Source organism: Neurospora tetraspora, assembly GCF_033439725.1.
Source record: "Neurospora tetraspora strain CBS 560.94 chromosome Unknown B0H65scaffold_1, whole genome shotgun sequence".
Taxonomy (NCBI): Eukaryota; Fungi; Ascomycota; class Sordariomycetes; order Sordariales; family Sordariaceae; genus Neurospora; species Neurospora tetraspora.
In genome coordinates, this window is record NW_026944383.1 from 5,410,767 (window position 1) to 5,431,947 (window position 21,181).

A 21,181-nucleotide genomic window follows, 5' to 3' on the forward strand; every position below is an offset into this window, starting at 1 on the left:
TCGTTAGTATTTAATTTACCGAATTAATTTTAATAATAATACGTATTAGATTACTAGATTTACTATATCTTAATTTAATTATTTAAGCGAATTAACGATTATATTAACCGACGCTGTTATAACTTTACAATTATTTAACGAAGCATTAAAATTTCCTTAGTAATCTAATTCCGCGTCCGCTAAATTTTATAATTTATTTGGTTAATTCCTTTACCGTTTATTTAAAATATGCGTTGCTAATTTGAAGTAATATATCATTTTAGTAATAGGATAGTTATATGATCGATAGGGGTCGATATAAGGATAGGTTATTTTAATTGGTTATTAATATGAATTAATTGACGCTAGCCGTTTAAATTGGGAGTTTAACGCCGGTATCGATCTTTAATTTTAAATAGATTAATTGAATAAATTACAACTACCATTAATATATAGAAATTGGCGTAGATGGATTGATTTAATTTATTGTCCATCGTGATAATAATGATGAGGGGAGAGTTCTCCTAGATTATTTGCGTCAATTTGGGGTCTCTTATATACCCTACCTACGTTAAGCAAGCGGCGACTACCTGCCGCGTTAACGCAGCGCTATAGCACATATCGGCCTGAGCGGGGTTTCCCGCATTACTCTTAACCTAGTTTTTAGATTATTGTAGTAGCTGCTAGCGAGAATATTAAAAAAAAATCGTTTTATCAATTTCGTTATTTTTTTTAATATAGGCTTTGCGATTGTCGAAAATTTTGACTTTTGTAATTTATTTTATATAATAAACCCCGCTGTTATTAAGGTTATCTTTCTTGAAAGTTCGATAATAATAGGAAAATAGTTAGAGAATCGGTTTAATAAAAATAAATCCCGTCTACGAAAATAGATTATTATAACCTATTATAAAGTCTATTTCTCTTTTAATTTCTAGATTTTACCGAATAATTACGTAATATTCGCCGTCGTTGTATACTACGCTGACGTATTTAATGTACCGCGGATTTGCTTAATTATAATACTCTATATTAAAAGTTATTATATCGGTAATAATATTAATAAGATCCGATAGACCCCGGTAGATAATATAGTAAAATAATTTTTAATTAATTAGAGTAAATAGGCGTTATTATTAACGATATAATTAATAAGTATAATATTTGTAATAAATTAGGTTTTTTTCAAGCCGATAATACCGATTCGAATAATAAAGTAGTTAAATATATATTGGGTTTCGGCGACAAAATAGACGTAGCGGACTGTCGCGTACGTTATTTAGGTTATATTTTTAATTTGGTAGCGAAGGCCTTTCTTAAAGGTAATATCTTTGATTCTATTAATTAAGAATTCGATTCCGTTATATTAAAAGAGGAGGAGGTAATATTATTAGTGTATTAGAGGAAGCGAAATGCTTTTAGTAAGCTCTATAATCTTGTCGTCTTTATTAAATAATTATTATAGAGGAAAGCGAATTTCCATAAATTAACGGTTAGCAATATAATACCAGATTGAATTATAGAATTTAGAAATATTTACGTCAACAATAATGATAAGAATCTTACCCTCCTTTAAAATAATTCGATTCGTTAGAATTCTTAGTATAATATGATCGAGCGCGCTATCCGCTTACGACCGGTATTAAATTACTAGTATTTAATATGTAGTAATTAATTGTAGGGGAAGTAATTGCATAAATTAAATTTAAATAATTAGGTTGTATTGAGTACCGTAGATACTATAATTTTAAAGTTAAAGAATTTATAAAGCGGTTTAAGGGTAAATAACCCAATTTTAGTAATATTCTTCTAGAATTAAAGAAATTAATAAAGGAATTTAAAAGGTAGCAATTTATATACTATACCCGTTTCGAAATTGAACCGTTCAACGGTAATTTAAATATTTTACTCCGATGCTAACCGTTTAGTAAATTTATTACTCTTTAAATTAATAAAGTAGTTAGGTTTACCCTTTAGTAGCTATATCGGTCTCGTAATTTACCCGCCTAGTATTGAAATTAGGAAATCGATTTATTTCGATTTAGAAATGCCTTATAAAATTAACCCCGCCCTTAATAGTAATAGTAATAGTTTTACTAGCAAGATAAAACGCTTCGTTTTAATTTTAGGGACGATAGTAATCGCTTTATCCGCGAGAATATCAATTTAGCAATAATTAAGTTGGCTAAGTACGTAGGGTTATTTGAAGAGAGTTAATTTTATTAAATAGCGATATTATTATATTTTATTAAACGTAAGCGAACTTTTTATTTATATTATAGAGTAATAAAGGGAGTAGGTTTAGTTGAAACGTTTAAAGAGATTTTTTTAGAATAGTATTGTGATAATTATTAAGAATTAATTCCGAATTTATACTATATAGAAAGAAAGGTACGTCGTCGGGAGTATATCTTTGAAGACGATTTTTTTAATTCCTCTAGGGATAAGGCTAATTTTAGTGAGTTGGAGTCGTACTTCGCTATATGTATAATGGAGAAGGACTTCGTCGTCGACTTAGTATTGTAGTGGTTATACTATCGCTAATAATACTGCTTCTTAATATTGTTACGTATAGTTATCGATATATTAACAATATTAGCGATATTTTTAGAAGCGGAGAGGGTATTTAGTAAAATGAAGTTAGTAATTAGTTAATAGAGATATAGTTAGTTGTATATGATTATTGAACGTATTATTTTATGTAAGAATTGGCTGTGAAAATGGGGGTTTATTATAATAGAGGGTAGCGGGTAGTAATTAGTTATATAGCCAGAATAATAATATATACTGGAAAAATAATAACCCGAAGCAAATCCTAGTAAATTAATTCAAATATACCGTTAATAAAGTAAATCTGACTTTAAAATACCCTAAATAATTCAAATTAGACCCTAGATTTGAATTGATTTGGTTTGTGTGAAGTGCTGGTTGGGACTTCCGTCTGTCTGAAGCTTGCCCGAGCAGTGGTCCAATCGGCAGGCCCGGGTTGGGCAGCTGCTGTCGGCCCGTGCCCCACGTCCTAAGCCGCCAATCCTGATTAGTCATCCACGGCGGGGTTGCGGTACGTACCTCCAAGGTACCTGCCAGCTCGCGTGGGCATTTGTTGTGCCTGCCAGCGACCAGCTCGTCCGGTCAGGAGTGCCCCTGGTTGTCAGTTGTCATCCACCACGATGATGAAGTGAGCCAACCGACAACTATCGAAGCATAGAGATACCACCATACCACACGAAGATCGCCAGGCACAGCTGGCTGACGAGGAATTAGAACGTGGCGATACCTGCCTAATAGTGTAATTCACCTCACCATCTTAATTTGACTGTTATTCTCCAGATACCTTCTCGCACACGCGCATTGCCCTCTTCAACTGCATCTCACGGATTTTTTGCGATTGCGACTGGCACATCCTTGGGTGAAGCCTTCATCCGACTCCCATCATCTCCAGAACCAGCAACGACATTATTGTAATTTACAGCAAATAGTTCAGTATGGCGACCTCATCAACCGAACAAAGAGAGCTTGACCTTGTAGAAAAGGTGGACTTTCGCATTCTCGCCGTGGCCAACAATGAAGAGAAGCTACAGCAGCTCCTCAAAACATTCCTGCCGCCCTTACTCCTGAAAGTCGGCAGCGACTATGCTTCAGTCCGCAACAAGGTCCGTCATCATAGGTCGCGTCCGTCTTGAGAGATCCAACCCGCGTGAAAGCTCACATTGCCATGTCCGCAGGTCGTACAAGTATGCCAAAGGCTTACCACTTTCATCAAACAACCCAGCATTGTACTCCCCGTCGCCGCTTTGCTTGACCAATACAAGGCCACAGAGTCACAACTTATCAAGCACTTCGATCTTGTCTTCATACAGCACAGTATCGTCAGACTAGGCCTGGTAGAACGTCGAGAGCTCATCCCCAAGATCCTCCCTGGTATCGGTTCGGATGTGAGCGCTTCAAGAGCCGGCTTGTTCAACGTCTTCCTCCGTTGTCTTCGTGACTTCAAGCTGCCGCCCAGGGGAAGCAAGGAGGACGAAACTCTCCGGGAACAAATAGGCCTCCAGGATCCCAAAGATGCCGAGTTTGTCGCCGACTGGTTGGGAAAGCTGCTATTGTTGCGTATAACTGCACAAGGCTCTACGATTTCCCCTGGGCTGGCCCAGTCGGATGTCCCTTTCCTCACACTGAACAAACCCGAGACTTGGAATCCTGCCGAGTCCGGTCTCAGCTTGCCCGAGAGTCGAATCCAAGCCGTCAACTTCCTCGCCAGCGGTGCTTTCACGGACCAAGAACGTTTCCTCCCGGCCATCTATGCTGCCTCGAGCTCCGATTTCCGCCTCGCCGGTGTTGGCGATGATATGCTCAAGAGAAGCAAAGTGTCACTAGAAGACCGAGAGATCGTTCACCAGCTCTTTGAGGCTCACTCAAGACTACCCGCTCCGTACAGGATACGTATTCTTGGCCTGTTGAGCAAGTCGGAAATATCTACCACCTTTACCGACGAGATCCTAGCAGCTTTCCGTCTAGATGTGGCCACTCAAAGAGAGAGTCCAGATGCTATGCAAGTCGATGGGCCACCATCGTCTGCTTCATCGTCCGGGCTTGAACTCACCAAGGTGCATCGGGCCTTGTTTGAGTTCATCAACTGGGTCGCCCGCATAGGCGCCAACAAACCGGAATTCTCCAAGATCAGGTCCTTACTTGTCACACTGCTCCGGGAGTTCGTCGAGGCTCAAGGCTGGCCTAACCCTGAACGACAGTCCCTCGACGACAATACGCTGCGCTCCAGGGCCTACGAGACTATTGGCGTCCTCGCAAAAGGCACGGCCATGTCCGACACAGAGCGTATGGTTTTGGCCCAATGGCTGTTCAAATCTCTCTGCGAAGATCCCACTGCGGACGTCGTTGTCAACATTGACGCCGCTCTCTCCAGTCTTGCAGCAAACTTCAAACCACCTCATAACCCCGGCGTGTCTGAACAGCTTCATGCTTTGATCCTGGAGTCAATGGTCAAGACCGAAGAAGGCAACATTGTTCGGAGTTCTCGCCACGCTGCAACAAAATGGGCCAACCAATGCTTGCCGTTTTCCGATATATACGCACGATGGGTCGACATCCTTGCAGTAGCTGGCCGGCGGGATGAGCGGAGTGACGTTGTTGAAGAGGGTCAAAAGGGATTAGACCCTTGGACGTACTACGCCAATGATGAAAAATCTAAAACGCTGCCGGCCTGGCACGATATGGTGATTACCTTCTTCACAAAAACCATATCATACGGTGGCAAACCCGACGCCGATATGGATATCGACAACGGGTCATCCTTTGGCAACTTCCCAGGACAGTGTATTCGGGCCTTTCCTGTTGCTGTCGATTATTGCAAGCTGACTCTCTTCCTCACTGCATTAAAAGACTTCACCATTGAACCGGGCTGGGAGCGCCAGTTGAGTGCAACTGTACACTCGGATCTCAAGACCCGGCGTGCCATCCGCGATTACCTGGCCTCCAGCGAGCATAGTGAAGCCATCTTCTGCCTCCTCCGTTCGGCCTTTGACGGCATGCTCCTAGAGGACACCGAGATTGCAGAGGGATGTGCACGTTCTTTCGTAGAACTTGCTTCTTTCACTCCGAGCAGGATCCTCGCGCCATTGGTTCCTCGTGCTGTGGAATTGCTGTCGCTCATCACTTCCAACAAGCGGGAGATCCGCCCCCTTGCATGCTCGGCATTTGGCATCCTCGCCGCTCATCCGGCTAACAGCCCGGCATCTATCAACAAGTCCAAGGCTACGTTGGCTGACATCGCCAAGAACCTCAAGACAGCCGTTGGGTCGGAGCTCAATGCAGTCGAAGGAGCGTTCAATGCACTTGCGCATCTCATCTCCAGATCAGTGTACTACTCTACAGACAAGGACAGCAACGTCAGCAGTGACCTTGGCGACGTGTTCCCCACCCTTGATTCGGTATCCTCCCGCACGCTCTCAACCCAGGAGGCTCTGATAGAGGCCTATAGCCAGCTCTGGACGGCGGGCATCCGCGTACTTCCTGATGTGGACAAGGATACGATTTCCAAAGACTTTATTGACCCCTTAGTACTCCTTGCCAAGAAGGGTAATGAGAAGGCTATCACTGCCCTTGGGCGACTCACAATGTCTTTACCTTCTGCGGAAACCTCATCTGATGAACAGGGCAATGATCTTGTTGCGCTCATCCTGGAGAAACTATTTGCTCTCTATGAGCTGAGACAGGCAGAGGTGCATTTCACTGTTGGCGAAGCCATCACAGCCGCCATTGCCTGCTGGGACTCTGAGGTCGTCCAGCTTACGCTGAATGTTGAAGCCAGCGGAGATTCGTACCGCATACCCAAGCGATCTGGTCGGATTACCACGGTGTTGGAAAAGCTGCTTACCGACTGCAAGAACACCAAGCCATCTCTGCTCAAGGCCTCCGGTATCTGGCTCTTCTGCATCATTCAGTACTGTGCTCATCTTGAAGAGATTCAGTCCAGGCTACGCGAATGCCAGGTAGCATTCATGCGCTTGCTCAGTGCGCGCGATGAACTGGTCCAGGAGACTGCATCCAGAGGTCTCTCCCTCGTATATGAAAAGGGAGATTCGGCGCTCAAGGGTGATCTTGTACGCGATCTCGTGTCGTCGTTTACTGGATCCGGTCCGCAGCTCAAGGTGGATGAAGAAACAGAGCTCTTCGAGGCCGGTGCGCTCCCGACTGGCGACGGCAAGTCCGTCACCTCGTACAAAGATATCGTCAGCCTTGCGAATGAGGTGGGCGATCAAAGTCTGGTCTACAAGTTCATGTCCTTGGCGACGAACGCTGCCACATGGTCCACCCGATCTGCCTTTGGTCGTTTCGGGCTGAGCAACATTCTCTCCGAGTCAGAGGTCGACCCAAAATTGTACCCGAAGCTGTATCGGTACCGATTTGACCCCAACCCGAACGTGCAAAAGTCCATGAACGATATTTGGAAGGCCCTGGTCAAGGATTCCAATGCCGTTATTGAGACGCATTTCGATGCTATCATGAAGGATCTGCTCAAGTGCATCCTTGGCAAGGAATGGAGAGTCCGCGAGGCGAGCTGTGCTGCTATCTCCGACCTGGTCGGCGGACGACCCTTCCAAAAGTACGAGCAGTACTACAAGGACATCTGGATGGCGGCCCTCAAGGTCCTCGATGATGTTAAGGGTACTGTGAGAAATGCTGCCTTGCACCTTTGCATTGCTCTTTCAACAACACTGGTCCGCCAGTTGGAAGAGTCCGGCAACACTGCGTCTGCCAGAGCAATGATGAACGAGGCTTTGCCATTCTTACTTTCGGACAAAGGAATCGAGAGTGGAGTGAAGGAAGTCAAGTACTTTGCTACCCACACCGTCATCAAGATCTGCAAGAAGGGTGGGAAAGCACTCAACCCTTACATTGCCACCATCGTCTCAAATCTCCTCGGAAGCCTTAGTACGCTCGAGGCTGATGTTGTCAACTACTACTACCAACGAGCTGGAGAAGATGACAGAGACAAGATCGACAAACTCCGGAGCTCAGCGGTGTCTCAGAGCCCGATCACTGAGGCAATCGAGAGCAGTCTCAGGACGGTTGACGCAGACGTCATGGTGGAACTCGCGCCGGCCCTCGAAGAGGCCATCAAGACAGCCATTGGAATGCCTACCAAGATCGGCTGCAGTCGCGTTCTATCTACTCTGGCAACTCGACATACCGTTGACTTCAAGCCGTACTCAGCCCGATTCCTGCAACTCATGGAGAAACAGGTGCTGGATCGAAACGACGAGGTCAGCCAGGGTTACGCGCGTGCTGCAGCGTACATTATCCGCGGCTGTCCAGACGAGGCAAAGCTGCATTTCTCGGATAGGCTTTTGAAGCTCTACCTTGAATCGGAGGACGAGGCTAGACGACAGAAGGTTGCTGATGCCGTGTTGGCTCTTTCGAAGATTTCTCCCGACCATTTCAACGCACTTGAGGGCAAGCTTCTGCCTTTTGCGTACCTCGGAAAGCACGATACAGACGACTATGTCCGGAAGGAATTCGAGGAAGTCTGGGATAAGCACGCCGGAAGCAGCCTTAGCGTTGCTAGGTACGTGTCCGAGATCGTCGAGCTTGTTCAGCAATCACTGAACACGGCACAATGGGCCCTCAAGCATGCGGGCGCTCTCGCGATCGCGTCTGCTGTCGCAGGCATCACCAAGGCCAGCGATGTCACGGGCCAAGTCAACGTCGAGAACCTCAAGACCTTGTGGCCCGTCTATGACAAGGCATTGGCCATCAAGACGTTCCCAGGCAAAGAAAAGCTCCTCGAGCCGTTCCCTGACTTTGTCAGCAAAAGCAAGGTGATCTGGCAGAAAGACGCCTCCTTCGGGGAGCAGCTGAAGAAGATCGCCGTTCGCGAGGCCAAGAGGAACAATAACGATTACCGACCCTATGCCTTCCGCTGCCTGTGGAAGTTCGCAGCAGCAAGAGACGACTTGACGATGCTGCCGACCATCACGGAGATCGTCACGCCGTATTTGGACATGACCGTGGACGAAGACGCCATGGATGTTGACGACAAGGCAAATATCAACAATAAGGCGAGGGGACTGGATCCGAAGAGCCAGACGGCGTGGGCGGCTATGGAAGCTGTGGCCAAGGGGTACAATCGTGCAAAGATGCAGGAGGATGCCATGGGACAGTTGAAGGAGATTGCGCTTGCGCTGGAGGAAAACGCGAAGAAGCCGGATTTCAAGAAACCTTACATCGGCCAGGCCCCGTTTGATGCCATCAGGAGGGTGTTCTGGTATGGATGTGTTTTGGAGTTGCTGGAGGCAGCTATCAAGGGAGGAGAGGAGGGAGCTGGGTCTCCAGATCCCCAGGTCCTCCAATGGTATTTGGCGACCTTGGATCTTGACAAGGCTGATACGGGAACGGAAGACCAGAGGCTGCTGAGGGCCAAGGCTACCATGGCGGCTGTGGTGGTGGGGAAGCTTCCCAAGCATGCGAGTGGTAATGCCTTGTCGGAAATCAAGGAGGAGGTTGTGAAGGCGTCGACTGAGGAGCGTTCGTTGGAGGTACAGCAGAAGTGGAAGGCGTGTTTGATTCTTCTTGATTAGGGACTTTTGTGGACAACACCCCTAGTGTCGAATTCTTGGAAGTGTTGGCTAGGAAAGTATGATACGGGTGGAAAGACGACGGATGATGGGCTTGATGTTGTAGTTGTACCGGAATAGGCAGTCTAGAAATACTGGAAGGAACTGCCGGTGAATGGGAAACCCAGTAATGGGGACCCAGGGTCGGGAGTTCAACTTGTCTCCTTAATTAACATCTCCACATCTCGAACCTTGGTCACTCGCTATTCCTAAATCCCAAATTCCTGGACCCCAGATGCAGGTTGTTGTGGATGAAGGTTGCCTGCTCGGAGTCTCACGTATAACCCTAACTCTGAATTCCCAGCCTAGACCGGCGTGCTGACTCGTAGAGTTGCCAAGGCCACTGCAGGGCCTATGGCGGCAGGCACAGTGGCCGAGGGACATACCAGAGAAGGACAGTGTGACAGCGTCCCTCTTGCGTCACCAGCTTGGGCGCCTTGGGAAACCTTTTGACGTCTCGATCTTGAAGAAGGAAAAAGGTTTCATTCACAGTGCATGCCGTTTGTCTTTAATACCGCAGAATAGTCCCATCATTAATCAGCTACCAGAATTTCTCTTCCAACACGCACTCGAAACCGAAAGCACCATCGAGCTCCCGCCGCCGATAAACGAGCCCGACCAGGATCCCCACCTCTCCGTGGCCTCGAACACCCTCCCCGCCAGCTTCAAGTCACTGCGCGTGCGCTGTACAACAGCAGATCAATAGCATCACCTTCCCGCATCCGACCTCGATTGCCTGCCCTCAACTCAGTCCTTTCTCAACTTCTTCCCGACCCGCATCAGCTCCAGCTGCCAGAGTCCAACGTCTTATCCCCTCTTCCTGACAACTCGCCACTCAAGACTGGGCACCGGGCTCTCGCGCATTGCATTTCGTTTGGGAAGCTCCTGTTTACGGGACCCCCGCCTTCTCCCAAACTTCTTTGACCTTCCCTTCGAACCCCATCGCCTAACCGACAGTCTACACGATGGCTGATTCAGAAACTATCGCGAACTTCGCGAGCATTACCGGGGCGAATGACACAGCTGCTAGGCGCATGCTGGAGTTGTGCGGCGGTGATCTCGAGCAAGCCATCCAGCTCTGGTTTGCCGACGAAGAGCTCCAGCGTACCCTTTCCAACCCCGCGAACGAGGCGGCTCCGGCTGCCACTTCTCGATCCGCTGGCGCCTCTCGCTCGTCAAGCCGACCCAACCGCCCCAATGTCGGCCGTGAGGACGCTGCCGGCGTCATTCACATCGACTCCGACGACGATGATATCCAGATGACCGAAGATGACGACCTAGGACAATTCGACGACTCGGACGATGAGGCGACAAGGGCGGCCAATATTGCCCAGAGGGCCCAGGAGGAGGAGGATGCCGCCATGGCCAAGAGACTACAAGAAGAGATGTACGGTGGTGGTGAATCTGGAGCCGGAGGTCCAGGCGGTGAAGACGATGTTCGTGCCCCCATGGCCCGAACAACAGAGACCCTCGTCGCGCCAGGAGGTTTTGGCGGAGACGACGAAGAGATGTTTGAGCACTTCCGGCTGGAACAGCAGAGGGTTAGGCAAGCTCGGGGTAAGTTGCTCACTAGTTCCAAGTCACTGTTCCATGCTTTGCTAACACTCTTCCAGCAGGGCGACCTCATAACCCGTTCGCACAGACTCTTTGGGATCAGCCTCCCGATCCCGTCCCCGGCTCCGCTGCCGGCGGTGTGGTCTCCCCCCCTACAGGACCTGCCTCAACGCGGGCTGGCCGTCTGGCAGAGCTTTTCCGTCCCCCGTACGAGTTGATGGCACATCTTACCTGGGACGAGGCGCGTGACGAGGGCAAGGAGGAGAAGAAGTGGATCATGGTTAATCTCCAGGATATGGCTGATTTCAACTGCCAGGCCCTCAACCGCGACATTTGGAAGGATGAGCCGATCAAGGAGCTCGTTAAGCGCAACTTTATCTTTTTGCAGTACGACAAGGCCGACCGGTCGGCCGAGCAGTACATCTCCTTTTACTTCCCAAACCAGACACACGAAAACCCCCAGAACTATCCTCACGTGTCGATTATTGATCCCCGCACAGGCGAGCAGGTCAAGGTGTGGAGCGGTGTTCCGTTCCCCAAGCCGCTGGAGTTCCATGCCCAGTTGGCCGAGTTTCTGGACAGGTACAGCTTGGAGGCTCACGCTAAGAACCCCGTCCTCAAGACGAAGCAGCCCAAGCAGGTGGTGGATGTGGACAGGATGACGGAGGAGGAGATGCTCGAGATGGCACTGCGCAACAGTCTCGAGAACGGAGGCAATGGCAGCTCTTCGGCGCCCAAGGTCCACGACCCCGATGCGCTTACCAGGCCGACAGACTCGACCAAGGGCAAGGAGCGAGCCGACGAAGAGCCTGCCCAGGCGGCCCCCGAGCCCGAACCTGAGGCTCCCTCCACCGAGAACTCTGTTTTCGCCCAGATCGCCTCGGACCGACCGCATGTCGAACCCCCGATTGACCCCGCCACCGTGACGAGACTGCAGGTTCGCAACCCCCCGCAGCGCATCATTCGCCGATTTAGACTTGACGAACCCGTTCGCCGTATCTACGAGTGGCTCAAGGCCGAGCCCCTGCCGGGCAAGGAGGGACTCGAGTTCGAGCTCAAGTCGATGCCTGGAGGCGTTAACCTGCTTGATGTTATTGATCAGACGATCAAGGAGGCTGGCCTGGCTAATGGCACAGTCATGGTGGAGTTCATTGAGGAATAGGAAAGTCATGAGCCTGTTGACGAACTCACAGAGAATATGGGTAGGCCTGGGTGGCTGGATAACTAGAGAAGGCTTCATTTCTAGACGGGTTATTATACCTTTTTGACAGTACAAGGAAGGATATATTGTTTGTTTCCGCACAGCAGAGAATTGGCGTCACAAGGAGGAATTCTGGAAGGTACACTCTGGGAAGAAACAGAGAAGACGTCTCACAGCGGAAGAGGACAGGGAGAGGAGAGAAGGAAACAAGGCGCATCAAGGGTCATAACATTAGCTTTCTTTATTTTCTTGTTTTGATTCCCCCTCTTCCAGTCTCGTTACACATCTTAGGTCAATGCAAAATTATAGATGACAAAACTGCTCGTCCTTCTCGTCTCAATGGTCTTCCACTGTTACCAGATGTCATCCGTTACCAGTCATGCGGCATTCGCTGTGATGGCTGCCCTCGTAGTGGTGAGGAATGGTTGTGGTTGTGAACGGTTACCCCACAAAAACACGCGGGTAGACAAGGTGAAAGCTGCAACTGTCTCTGCTGCAGGTCTTATAATTGTTAGTGCATGCACATCGTTGACCCACGAATGAGACCCCGCTCCTCAGCCAACCCAGATGTTGCTTGTTTTTGTACCTGGCTGCCCTCCCTCCCTTCCTTCCCGGTTTCTCTACTTCAAGATATCTTGCGCGTTCCTGATCGTCCAGCCGATTGACGAATGGGAGGTATCCTCACTCTGTGTAACATGGAAAATCGAGCATTTGGCTTTGCTCTGTCCCTGATTGCTCATTCGTGAGCTACCGCATCCTCAGCACAGCACTTACAGCGCGCTACAGGTACCTGCTGGTAAAACAGCGCTGGACACAGTGCGCGTGGGGAGGGATCCATTCTCCACATCGAGCGGGCTGGGATCCCGCCATTTCTTAGGTAACCTTCTCCGGGTCCCCTGCCAACCACCGACCGACCTGCCTCCAACTTCAAGGTAAACATCGGACACCTCCTTCCAAGTCCAATCCCTTCGTTCCTCTGATCAACCTCCGGAATTCTTCCCTCCAGCACAACCGACTTCCACAAGTCCCTAGACTGCTTCGCGACACTCGTCCTTCGAATTGTGCGGTCAGCGGGGCTGACCTGGTCCCGCCAATTGTTCGAGCCTCCCCTTGCTCCCCCGTCCCGGGCTGCGCCTACAAGAAGACCAGAACATCGTAGTCACCCTTCGCTCCCGCCCTTGATCGTCCTCTCCCTGGTAGCCTTACGACGTGCGCTTCTCGTCGCGCATCTTTCCCACCACAACAATCCTCCGCGACACTCGAACGGAATTCCACGAGATCCGATCCAATTGGCGCACTGTTGTGTCCCAGGCAAATCAACCAACCCATGCGACCCTCGCTCGCCTGCACCACCGTCTGAATAGAGCCACCTCCCCCCTACGTACGCCATGGCCGACCGCGAATATGACGAGCACGAGGGATCCGTGGACCCCGAACTCCTATACACCAAGGAATTTTGTATAGGTTGGTTCACCCTCGGCGCCATTCAAGCGGCGGTTGCTGACGAGTAGACCGTGTTTTGCAGGTGGTGGAAGCTTCGGCAAGGTCTACAAAGGGTACCGTACCCATCCCACGTCTTCCCATTTCCTGACAAAGTTATTAACCATTCCTCGGTCAGTGTCGACAAACGGAGTGGCCAGGCAGTGGCCATCAAGGTTATCGATATCGAAAGCGCCGAGGACGAAGTTGAAGACATCATCCAGGAGATCGCGATCCTTTCCGAGCTGCAGTCGCCCTACGTCACCAAATACTATGGTTCATATGCCAAAGGCGCCGAGCTATGGATCGTCATGGAGTTTTGCTCGGGGGGCAGCTGTGCCGATTTGATGAAGCCCGGCCTGATTGGGGAAGACTACATCGCCATCATCGTCCGTGAACTGCTGCTGGGGCTGGACTACTTGCACCAAGACAAGAAACTACACCGAGATGTCAAAGGTTATTGCCCCTACCTGAGTGTCCCGTCGAACAGCTTGCTGACTTGTAGTAGCTGCCAACATCCTCCTTGCTGCTAACGGTCAGGTCAAGCTAGCTGATTTTGGTGTTTCCGGTCAGCTATCGGCGACCATGACCAAGAAAAACACGTTTGTCGGCACCCCATTCTGGATGGCCCCCGAGGTTATCAAGCAAAGCGGCTACGATCACAAGGCTGATATCTGGTCTTTGGGTATCACGGCCCTTGAGCTTGCCAAGGGAGAGCCACCATATGCCGATATTCATCCCATGAAGGTGCTATTCCTGATTCCCAAGAATCCGCCTCCACGTCTGGAAGGTAACTTCACCAAAGGGTTCAAGGAGTTCATTGAGTTGTGCTTGCAGCGTGACCCCAAGGAAAGGCCAACGGCAAGAGAACTTCTCAAGCATCCCTTCATCAGGCGGGCAAAGAAGACGAGCTATCTGACGGAGCTCATCGAGCGGCACAACCGGTGGGCAGCTACGCACAAGCAGGATGACGAAGAGTACCATGAGCCCGAGGAAAACAACTATGTCGAGCAACGGAAGCATATCAATGAGGACATGTGGGACTTTGGCACAGTGCGGCTGGTTAGTGACCGCGGCGGTGTTGTCCACCGGCCGGGCATGTTGAACCCCATGGACGAGTCAACACTCAATGCGAGGTCTTCGAGAGCCAACGAGAGCGCGGATAACCGGGACGACTGGAGAAGGGAATCCAACCAAGCTACATCCAAACTTGCAGTTGACACCAGTGGGACAGGCACAGCGAGGCAAGCATCACCTGCGAGGAAACCGGTGGGAACGCCAAGCACGGCGATGCCGCCCCCGACCAGAGTCCCTGTGCCTATTTCACCTGTTAAGCAGCAGATACAACAACTAGAGCAACAGCAACACCAAACGAGAGAATCCGCAACGCCCCGCACATCACTAGCCAGACCAGTGTCACACGTACCATTAGGCAGTTCTCCAGATTATGATCATGTGCTTCAGGAACAGTTACGACGGGATATCGGGGGTATGAACCTCGGACCGGCTATCCAGAACAGCACACAGCCACAATCAGCACTCTCCCCACCACAGTATAGCCAACAACCTACGTCTTCATCGTCGAGAACCTCTGCTGGACCCATGAAGTTGCCTGAGATACCCCCATACAGAGGAGGACAACCTGCACAGCAACAGCCGCTCCAAAAACTTACCAACCAGCAAATAAATCAGCAAGCACCAAACACAAGCATGCCTTTCCAGCAGCAGCAGCAGCCCCCCCTCTACCATCAACCTTCGCGTGAATCACTTTACCGGCAGCAGCAGCAGCAGCAACAACCACAGCAGCAACAGCGTCAGCTAAATCATCAACCTTCGCGCGAGCAAGTATACCAGCAGCACCAGAGACAACAGTCACAGCCGTCCATGCTCTATCATCAGCCCTCGCGCGAGTCATTGTATCAACAACAGCAGCAACAACAGCATCAGCGACGAGATTCACAACAGTATCAACAGTCCTCAGGACAGTATCAACCCAACAGATCCAGCTATCATCAAAGTCAGGGTCTGAGCCCCTTCACATCAAAGGAGATGCCACGATCGTCGCCATCAGGGAGCCGCATCGTCTCTACCTCGTCCAACTATGGCGGAGCCAGTACGCCGTCCTCGTCATCAACATCACTTGCGTTCCCTTCGCCTGATCCACCCAGTCCCAGCGGCGAGTTGGACGCCCTAAACGACGTGATTTTTCCTGCACTGGAGGAAGCGCTCAAACGTCGCCAAATCATGCTGCAGCAGACGTACCGACCGGAACCGGGATATTCTCCTGCCCCGCCAACCCCGAAGCAGCAGCGTGCTGAAGCGGCCAACGAGAAGATACGGAAGCTCGTGTATAAGTTGGCACATGTGTGCAAGGAGATTGATCATTATGATAAAGCGGAGCCGGTGGGGATGGGCAAGGACGTGGGAGGTTTCCTGGAGGGGCTTTTGGAGGAGATATTGGTGAGAGTCGAGCCGCTTGATGTTTTGGGGGAAGATGGACATGGTGGTTAGTGGGAGGACGTGTTTGAGACTAAGGGGGAAGACTGACAGGGGCATGTTTCGGGAGTCAGGTGGAAATAGAACTTAATGTACGACCGTCAACGATACTCATGATGTGTTATGATCAGCATGGACATTAACTGGGATAGGGAAAACCAAGGGTTCACTCACAGCCTTGTTACCTACTGTTACTACAACCTTATAAGCATCCGTTATGATAGGTGTTTTGAATAGAGTACGGTACTTAACTTACCTTATATCTGGGAATGGACGATGGGAACATGAATCCTTACCATCCATAGCGTGCCACGGGGGTTTGAGAAAACGATCCCCAAGATGCTCCAGTAACTGTACCTTATCCAGAAAAATGTACATTTTGGCCGCAAACAGAACCATGATTGTCATTTTACGGGAATGTAGTGGATTAAGTATGAGTTGCTTCGAAAAATGACCTTGATAACGGCCTTGCTCTTTAAATCCATGCCTTATTGAAATTTTTCGCTCAAGGGATTATCCTCGAGGTTATTCTCATTCCAGTCTCTTTTGACCGAGCAGGATATTTTGGTTTGAGAAATGGTAATGAAGATGCTCTTGCAGTTTCGAACTGATCCATGGATCAGTTTCAGGCCAAAATGTAAAGGAAAAGTTCACTTACACTTACTGGACCATCCTGGGGCTGGTTTTCTCGGACCCCCTTGGCGCGCTATGGATGGCAGACATCATGATCTTCAGGGCTCTTCTTCTCCTAGTACGAAGTCTATATCGGGCTCAAGTCTCGTAAGACACTCAACACATGGATGGGTTTGTCAGGTCTCAGACTTGTTATACACTGTTGCGTACTCTTGTCTTATCTTTCGGGACCGGATCTATATGTAGCGTTTTTCTTTCCTGGTGATCACATGGACTGTTTGGAGGTTCTACGTCCACTCTTGTCAATGAACAGATTAGTACTCGTTGCCTAAACGAATGCCTGGTCACGAACGATGGTCGGGTGTTGAACAGTTGTAATTTGATTGATGCGTAGTAGATAGCAAAATATCCGTGGAAGAGACGATAGTTCGCCATCTTTGCGTGCCCCAAACGAAAGACCTCAAAGGCCACTCAAATAGAGCACCAACGTACCCTAGCAAGATACACGCAAAACAGCCTCTCATTCGCTACCTATCTTTGTGTCCCAAAGAAAAGAGGATCACTCAAATACTTTACCACTACCCGCCGCGGCTATCCAGTAGTTCTAGTTTATCGTGTTACTTAGAACTGTTGAACTGGTAGCAAGATGAACAATGGTCACATGTCACCGGCCGATCAAAAATGATGAAGCCGTGGTGCAAGGGGTAAAATGGCATTTTTGGTCCACTGATTTAATGCCACCGGGAATTTTTCTTTTTTTTGACGTGTTGGTTACACATGATTCTCCATTGAAGGGTCGCATCAGCTGTCACAAACGTAGGTACCCTTACACTGTGACTCGTGAGTTGGTAGTGAATGTCACGGATTGTGTGACTTGATGATGATGATAGAAGCACCAAGGTGGAAAAGTCGGATACGGATCCAGTTCTGGGTGAAGAACAGTTCATTGTCAAAAGGAAGGCGCGCCTGTCATCAAAGGTGAAGGAGAATGGCATGATGAGTTTGCCATTTGAATAACATTTCCCGGATGTTAACGTTACTCGAGCCTCTTCCTCCACATCCCATACCAAACCATCCATCAACCACGCCCCGTCGTATAAAAGCGAAACGTGACCTCCACCAATATATTGAACGTTAACATCACGACACCATCCAGAGTTTTCTGTTGGCTACGGGATACGAGATTTGTTAGTTCATACGGTAGGTATGTACGGTTCACCTTGGTTGCGGTTGTTGGTGTTGGTGTTGGTTGTCCCTGCCACAATCTCACTGCAGTCAGCAGTGCCTTCCTGAGCTTTCTTTCCGCAGCACGATACGATCGTATCGTACTTGCCTTTCTATATCGGCCCACTTATGATACCACCCCGTTGACGGCACATGTGCAGTCTTCCATCTTGCACTTTGGGATCGAGCTGACACTTGTGGGGAATGGGGAACAGATAATACGATAGCAGCGGTACCAAGCAATCAATCCGAATTCCAGGAGTGTGGACTGGAATAGAATTGTGGTGGGATACGAACCAACTCAAGAGACAGATGATGGGTTGATGGGTATATAACTGCCTTCGCTCCTCCCATCTTTACGGAATCCAGAAGAGTTCGAGTTCTACAAGCACAGAGCAACACCTACCTACTTACCTCGACCTACTAGTATACTCTCCAGTCTTCCTTACCAATTTCAACATCACCTCACCTTCCATCAAACCCAATAACCCAACAACCCACCCAAAATGACGGCCTCATCAACCAACAGCCGCTCCCTCCTCCTCAGCGGTCTCCTCCTTCTCCTCGGTTCAGCCGCAGCAGCGCCAGCGGCAGCTCCCATCGTGTCCTTCCAGCAGTCCCCCAACTCAAACCACGCCACCACCGCCTCCTTCCTCACCGACGACAACCTCCCCGCCGGCTGCACCAACACCTCCCTGCACGGTTTCCAATGGACCGTGTCCGACTTCCACTACTCCTCCGATTTGATATACACCACGCCCTCGCACCGCATCAACGGCGCCACGGTCCGGTTTAATTTGACTAGCAACGCGCTGCCGGAGTTGAACGTGTACTGCGATGCTTATAGCAGTGATTTTTCGGTTCCGTTTTATGGGCAGAGGGTTTATAATTGTAGCACGGTTGTGAATTCAAGTGCCACTGATGATGGGAGTGATGGTGGGAGTGGGGTGTCGGTTGGGGGAGGACAGCGGTTCAAGACGCAGTTTCGGTATTGGTATGGTAGTAGTCAGAGTGTGGAGGTGAGGCAGACTTGGGAGTGTGATGATTTGGAGGGGCCGGGGGATATGTGAGTTTTCCTCTTTTTTTACCCTTTGAGCATCTCCCTCTCTCTTTGCTTCCAGATTTCAGGGCGAGACCAGTAGAACGTCAGCTAACATCAACAACCCCAATCCTCAGGGCCATCTTCTCCGCCAACGGCACTTCTGCCGAGCAGACCCCCAACTGCACCTTCGAGGAGCACCAGACGCCCCCCGCCGAGTGGAAGAATGGCGATACCTACTACTGGAATGCCGAGGCTTGCACTCTCCCCGAGTTTTCGTTTGCGCCGTCTGAGCTTCAGGTGTTTGCGTAAGAGGCTAGGGAAGACAACAAAACAGGACACAACGAGGAAAGGACGCCCCGATGCGGAGATGACGATAACGGCAACGGCGTTAATGACGGGGGCGGACGCGGGAACGGGAACGGGCAGTCGCAGACTGCTGGGGTGGTGACGGGTAGCTGATGGTGAATCTGTTCGATGTGATGGAAGGTTGATAGACGTTTAGTGGTCAAAATCTGGAGATATTTTCTGCGAGCTTAATGATAGTAGTAATGGTGATATGGAAACCTGACTCGGCCATGGATTTCAATGCTCGTCTCTCCGCCGTGGTTGGAAAAAGCCCACTTTGAACCTAAAGCAAAGTGAATGAGATGATCGTGATGGAGTCGTTCACGTTCGGTATTCCTGCGTTATAAACGTTTTTTTTTTTTTTTTGCCAATGGATGTCAACAGCAGCCTCCGATCAATGCCAGACAATTGTCAAAGGTGTCGACAGAGCATTGTTGACAGCCAATCATGCCTGGGAGATGGGCAAACGGCCAGCAGAGGTAAAAAGCGGGGTTGACTGTTGGGCGGAACTGCATATTGCATTGCAGTGTGGCAGTGTTTGTTGGTTGCCTTCACGGCTTCGCCTCGGATTAGGTTAAATTGAACCATTCCCTTCAGACCCCTCATCCGACCGTTGTTCCGTTCTTCTTTGCACTTTCGTGGTTTTGCCTGGCTCCCTTCTCAGAGAATCAAACCCATCTCGCTTCCTTGGAAAGAACTCCTCCTTTGAACCTCTTACTTCCTACAGGGAAGAACAGAAAGACGCAGACAACATGACGAACCTCAAGTCGACCGCAGATCCGTAAGTAGAAACAAACGGGGAAAATCAGGGCATCAATCAATCAGGAAAACATACTCGAACTTTCGGCTGACCTACCTGCAAAAAGACCTCCATACTACCCGCCTTCCATCTCCGAACAGATCACCGACCAGTTCCTCTCCGACTCCTCGTACCTGCAAGACGAACGGGCCGAACTCAGTCGAGAACTCGGGCACGAAGTCATCGTCGAAGCCGACTGGCAGCGTTTACTGGACGAATACGGCGAGCAAAACGGCCCCACAATCGTCAGATCGGCCACCTACATCCTGGGTAAATGGTGTATGGAGCTGCGCTTGATTCTTGATCGCGCGGAAATGGATGACTGGTTGATCAAGCTTCTCACCCGCCTGGTCGAAGCCGGGGGGAAGCTGAGGGTCATGCTGGACGTGTGGGAGGATGTTAAATTGGGTACCAGCTGGTCCGAAGAGAGGGGTGGTTTCTTCGTGCACTTGCCGAAGCATTTCTTGTTCGTGAGAAGGGCCTGGAATAAGGGAGAGGACGTGCTTTCCGAGGAGTTCAAGAAGAGTTTGTTGTCGTGTTTCCAGGCGACGGAAAAGGGAAAGGAGGACTCGAAACCCGAGCCGGGGAAGGGAGCGGGAACGGCGACGGAGTTGGAGTCGGGGTTGGAGCAGCTTAGTGTGAGGGATGAGACGGGTGCGGCTGAAGCTGCTTCGGCCGCTGCTTGTAAGACAAAGCCGACTACCGCGAACTCGAAGACGACCACGACCTCATCCGCGTCCTCTACCCAGCCAAAGCCAACCACCTTCCCAACCGTCGCCTCCCTTCCGTCGCTCGCCGAAATCTGCTCGAAACCGCCCTACCATATCACCATCCAGGACAGCTCAAACTCAAATCCTGGTTGGATCAGCATCCTTGGGAGTCATGGCGCTTCGCTCAAGCTCATTGACCAGTACATCAGCAAATGGACCCCAGACGTTGTCATGGAGAGCGAGGATAAACCGCCGCATGTGACCATTGATCGCGTGGTGAATGGGGCGGTGAGTACGCTGATGGTCAGGAAAATGGTCCAAGGAGCGGGAGCAAAGAGGCGGCAGTCAGTGACGGTGCCGGTGGTGTTGGCGATAGTGGAAGGAACGCTGGGCTATGAGGTCGTGTGGCAGGGAAGCGGGGAGTATAGGTTGAGGAGAGATGCGCCGTTTGTGTATGAGTGAGGTGACCGCCGGGTGATGGTCCTCATGAGCATCCGCATTGTCAATCGTGTTTATCGGACAGGAGGTCGGTAAGGCGGGTCGAAGGTAACCGTGGTGTTGTCGCTGGCGATTAACAAAACAAAGCCC

The 21,181-nt window shown here is 49.9% G+C and overlaps 4 protein-coding genes across 4 annotated transcripts; all 4 read left to right on the forward strand.

Moving 5' to 3' along the window:
- The first annotated feature begins 3,131 nt into the window (after positions 1 to 3,131).
- B0H65DRAFT_585134 (proteasome stabiliser-domain-containing protein) lies at positions 3,132 to 9,541 on the forward strand. The gene is made up of 2 exons (XM_062830915.1): positions 3,132 to 3,632; positions 3,705 to 9,541. The coding sequence occupies exons 1-2, from the start codon at positions 3,465 to 3,467 to the stop codon at positions 9,072 to 9,074; spliced, it is 5,538 nt and encodes a 1,845-aa protein (XP_062686857.1). The 5' UTR covers positions 3,132 to 3,464; the 3' UTR covers positions 9,075 to 9,541.
- A 244-nt stretch (positions 9,542 to 9,785) lies between these two features.
- On the forward strand, positions 9,786 to 12,000 carry B0H65DRAFT_49119 (uncharacterized protein). The gene is made up of 2 exons (XM_062827742.1): positions 9,786 to 10,667; positions 10,727 to 12,000. Exons 1-2 carry the CDS (start codon positions 10,076 to 10,078, stop codon positions 11,824 to 11,826), a joined length of 1,692 nt encoding a protein of 563 aa, XP_062686858.1. The 5' UTR covers positions 9,786 to 10,075; the 3' UTR covers positions 11,827 to 12,000.
- A 1,253-nt stretch (positions 12,001 to 13,253) lies between these two features.
- Positions 13,254 to 15,855, forward strand: B0H65DRAFT_417117 (kinase-like protein; the record flags this gene model as incomplete). The annotated part of the gene is made up of 4 exons (XM_062824069.1): positions 13,254 to 13,329; positions 13,391 to 13,421; positions 13,484 to 13,800; positions 13,853 to 15,855. 4 exons carry the CDS (start codon positions 13,254 to 13,256, stop codon positions 15,853 to 15,855), a joined length of 2,427 nt encoding a protein of 808 aa, XP_062686859.1.
- A 2,348-nt stretch (positions 15,856 to 18,203) lies between these two features.
- B0H65DRAFT_505383 (uncharacterized protein) lies at positions 18,204 to 21,055 on the forward strand (the record flags this gene model as incomplete). Its single annotated transcript, XM_062827987.1, has 4 exons — positions 18,204 to 18,644; positions 18,666 to 18,763; positions 18,874 to 19,044; positions 19,951 to 21,055. The coding sequence occupies 4 exons, from the start codon at positions 18,204 to 18,206 to the stop codon at positions 21,053 to 21,055; spliced, it is 1,815 nt and encodes a 604-aa protein (XP_062686860.1).
- Positions 21,056 to 21,181: the final 126 nt, after the last annotated feature.

Excerpts from the sequence above, each read along its gene's own strand:
- B0H65DRAFT_585134 (XM_062830915.1), top strand. The coding sequence starts at position 3,465 with ATGGCGACCTCATCAACCGAACAAAGAGAGCTTGACCTTGTAGAAAAG. Across the intron at positions 3,633-3,704 it reads ATGCTTCAGTCCGCAACAAG|GTCGTACAAGTATGCCAAAG; the intron begins GTCCGTCATCAT and ends CCATGTCCGCAG.
- B0H65DRAFT_49119 (XM_062827742.1), top strand. The coding sequence starts at position 10,076 with ATGGCTGATTCAGAAACTATCGCGAACTTCGCGAGCATTACCGGGGCG. Across the intron at positions 10,668-10,726 it reads GAGGGTTAGGCAAGCTCGGG|GGCGACCTCATAACCCGTTC; the intron begins GTAAGTTGCTCA and ends CTCTTCCAGCAG.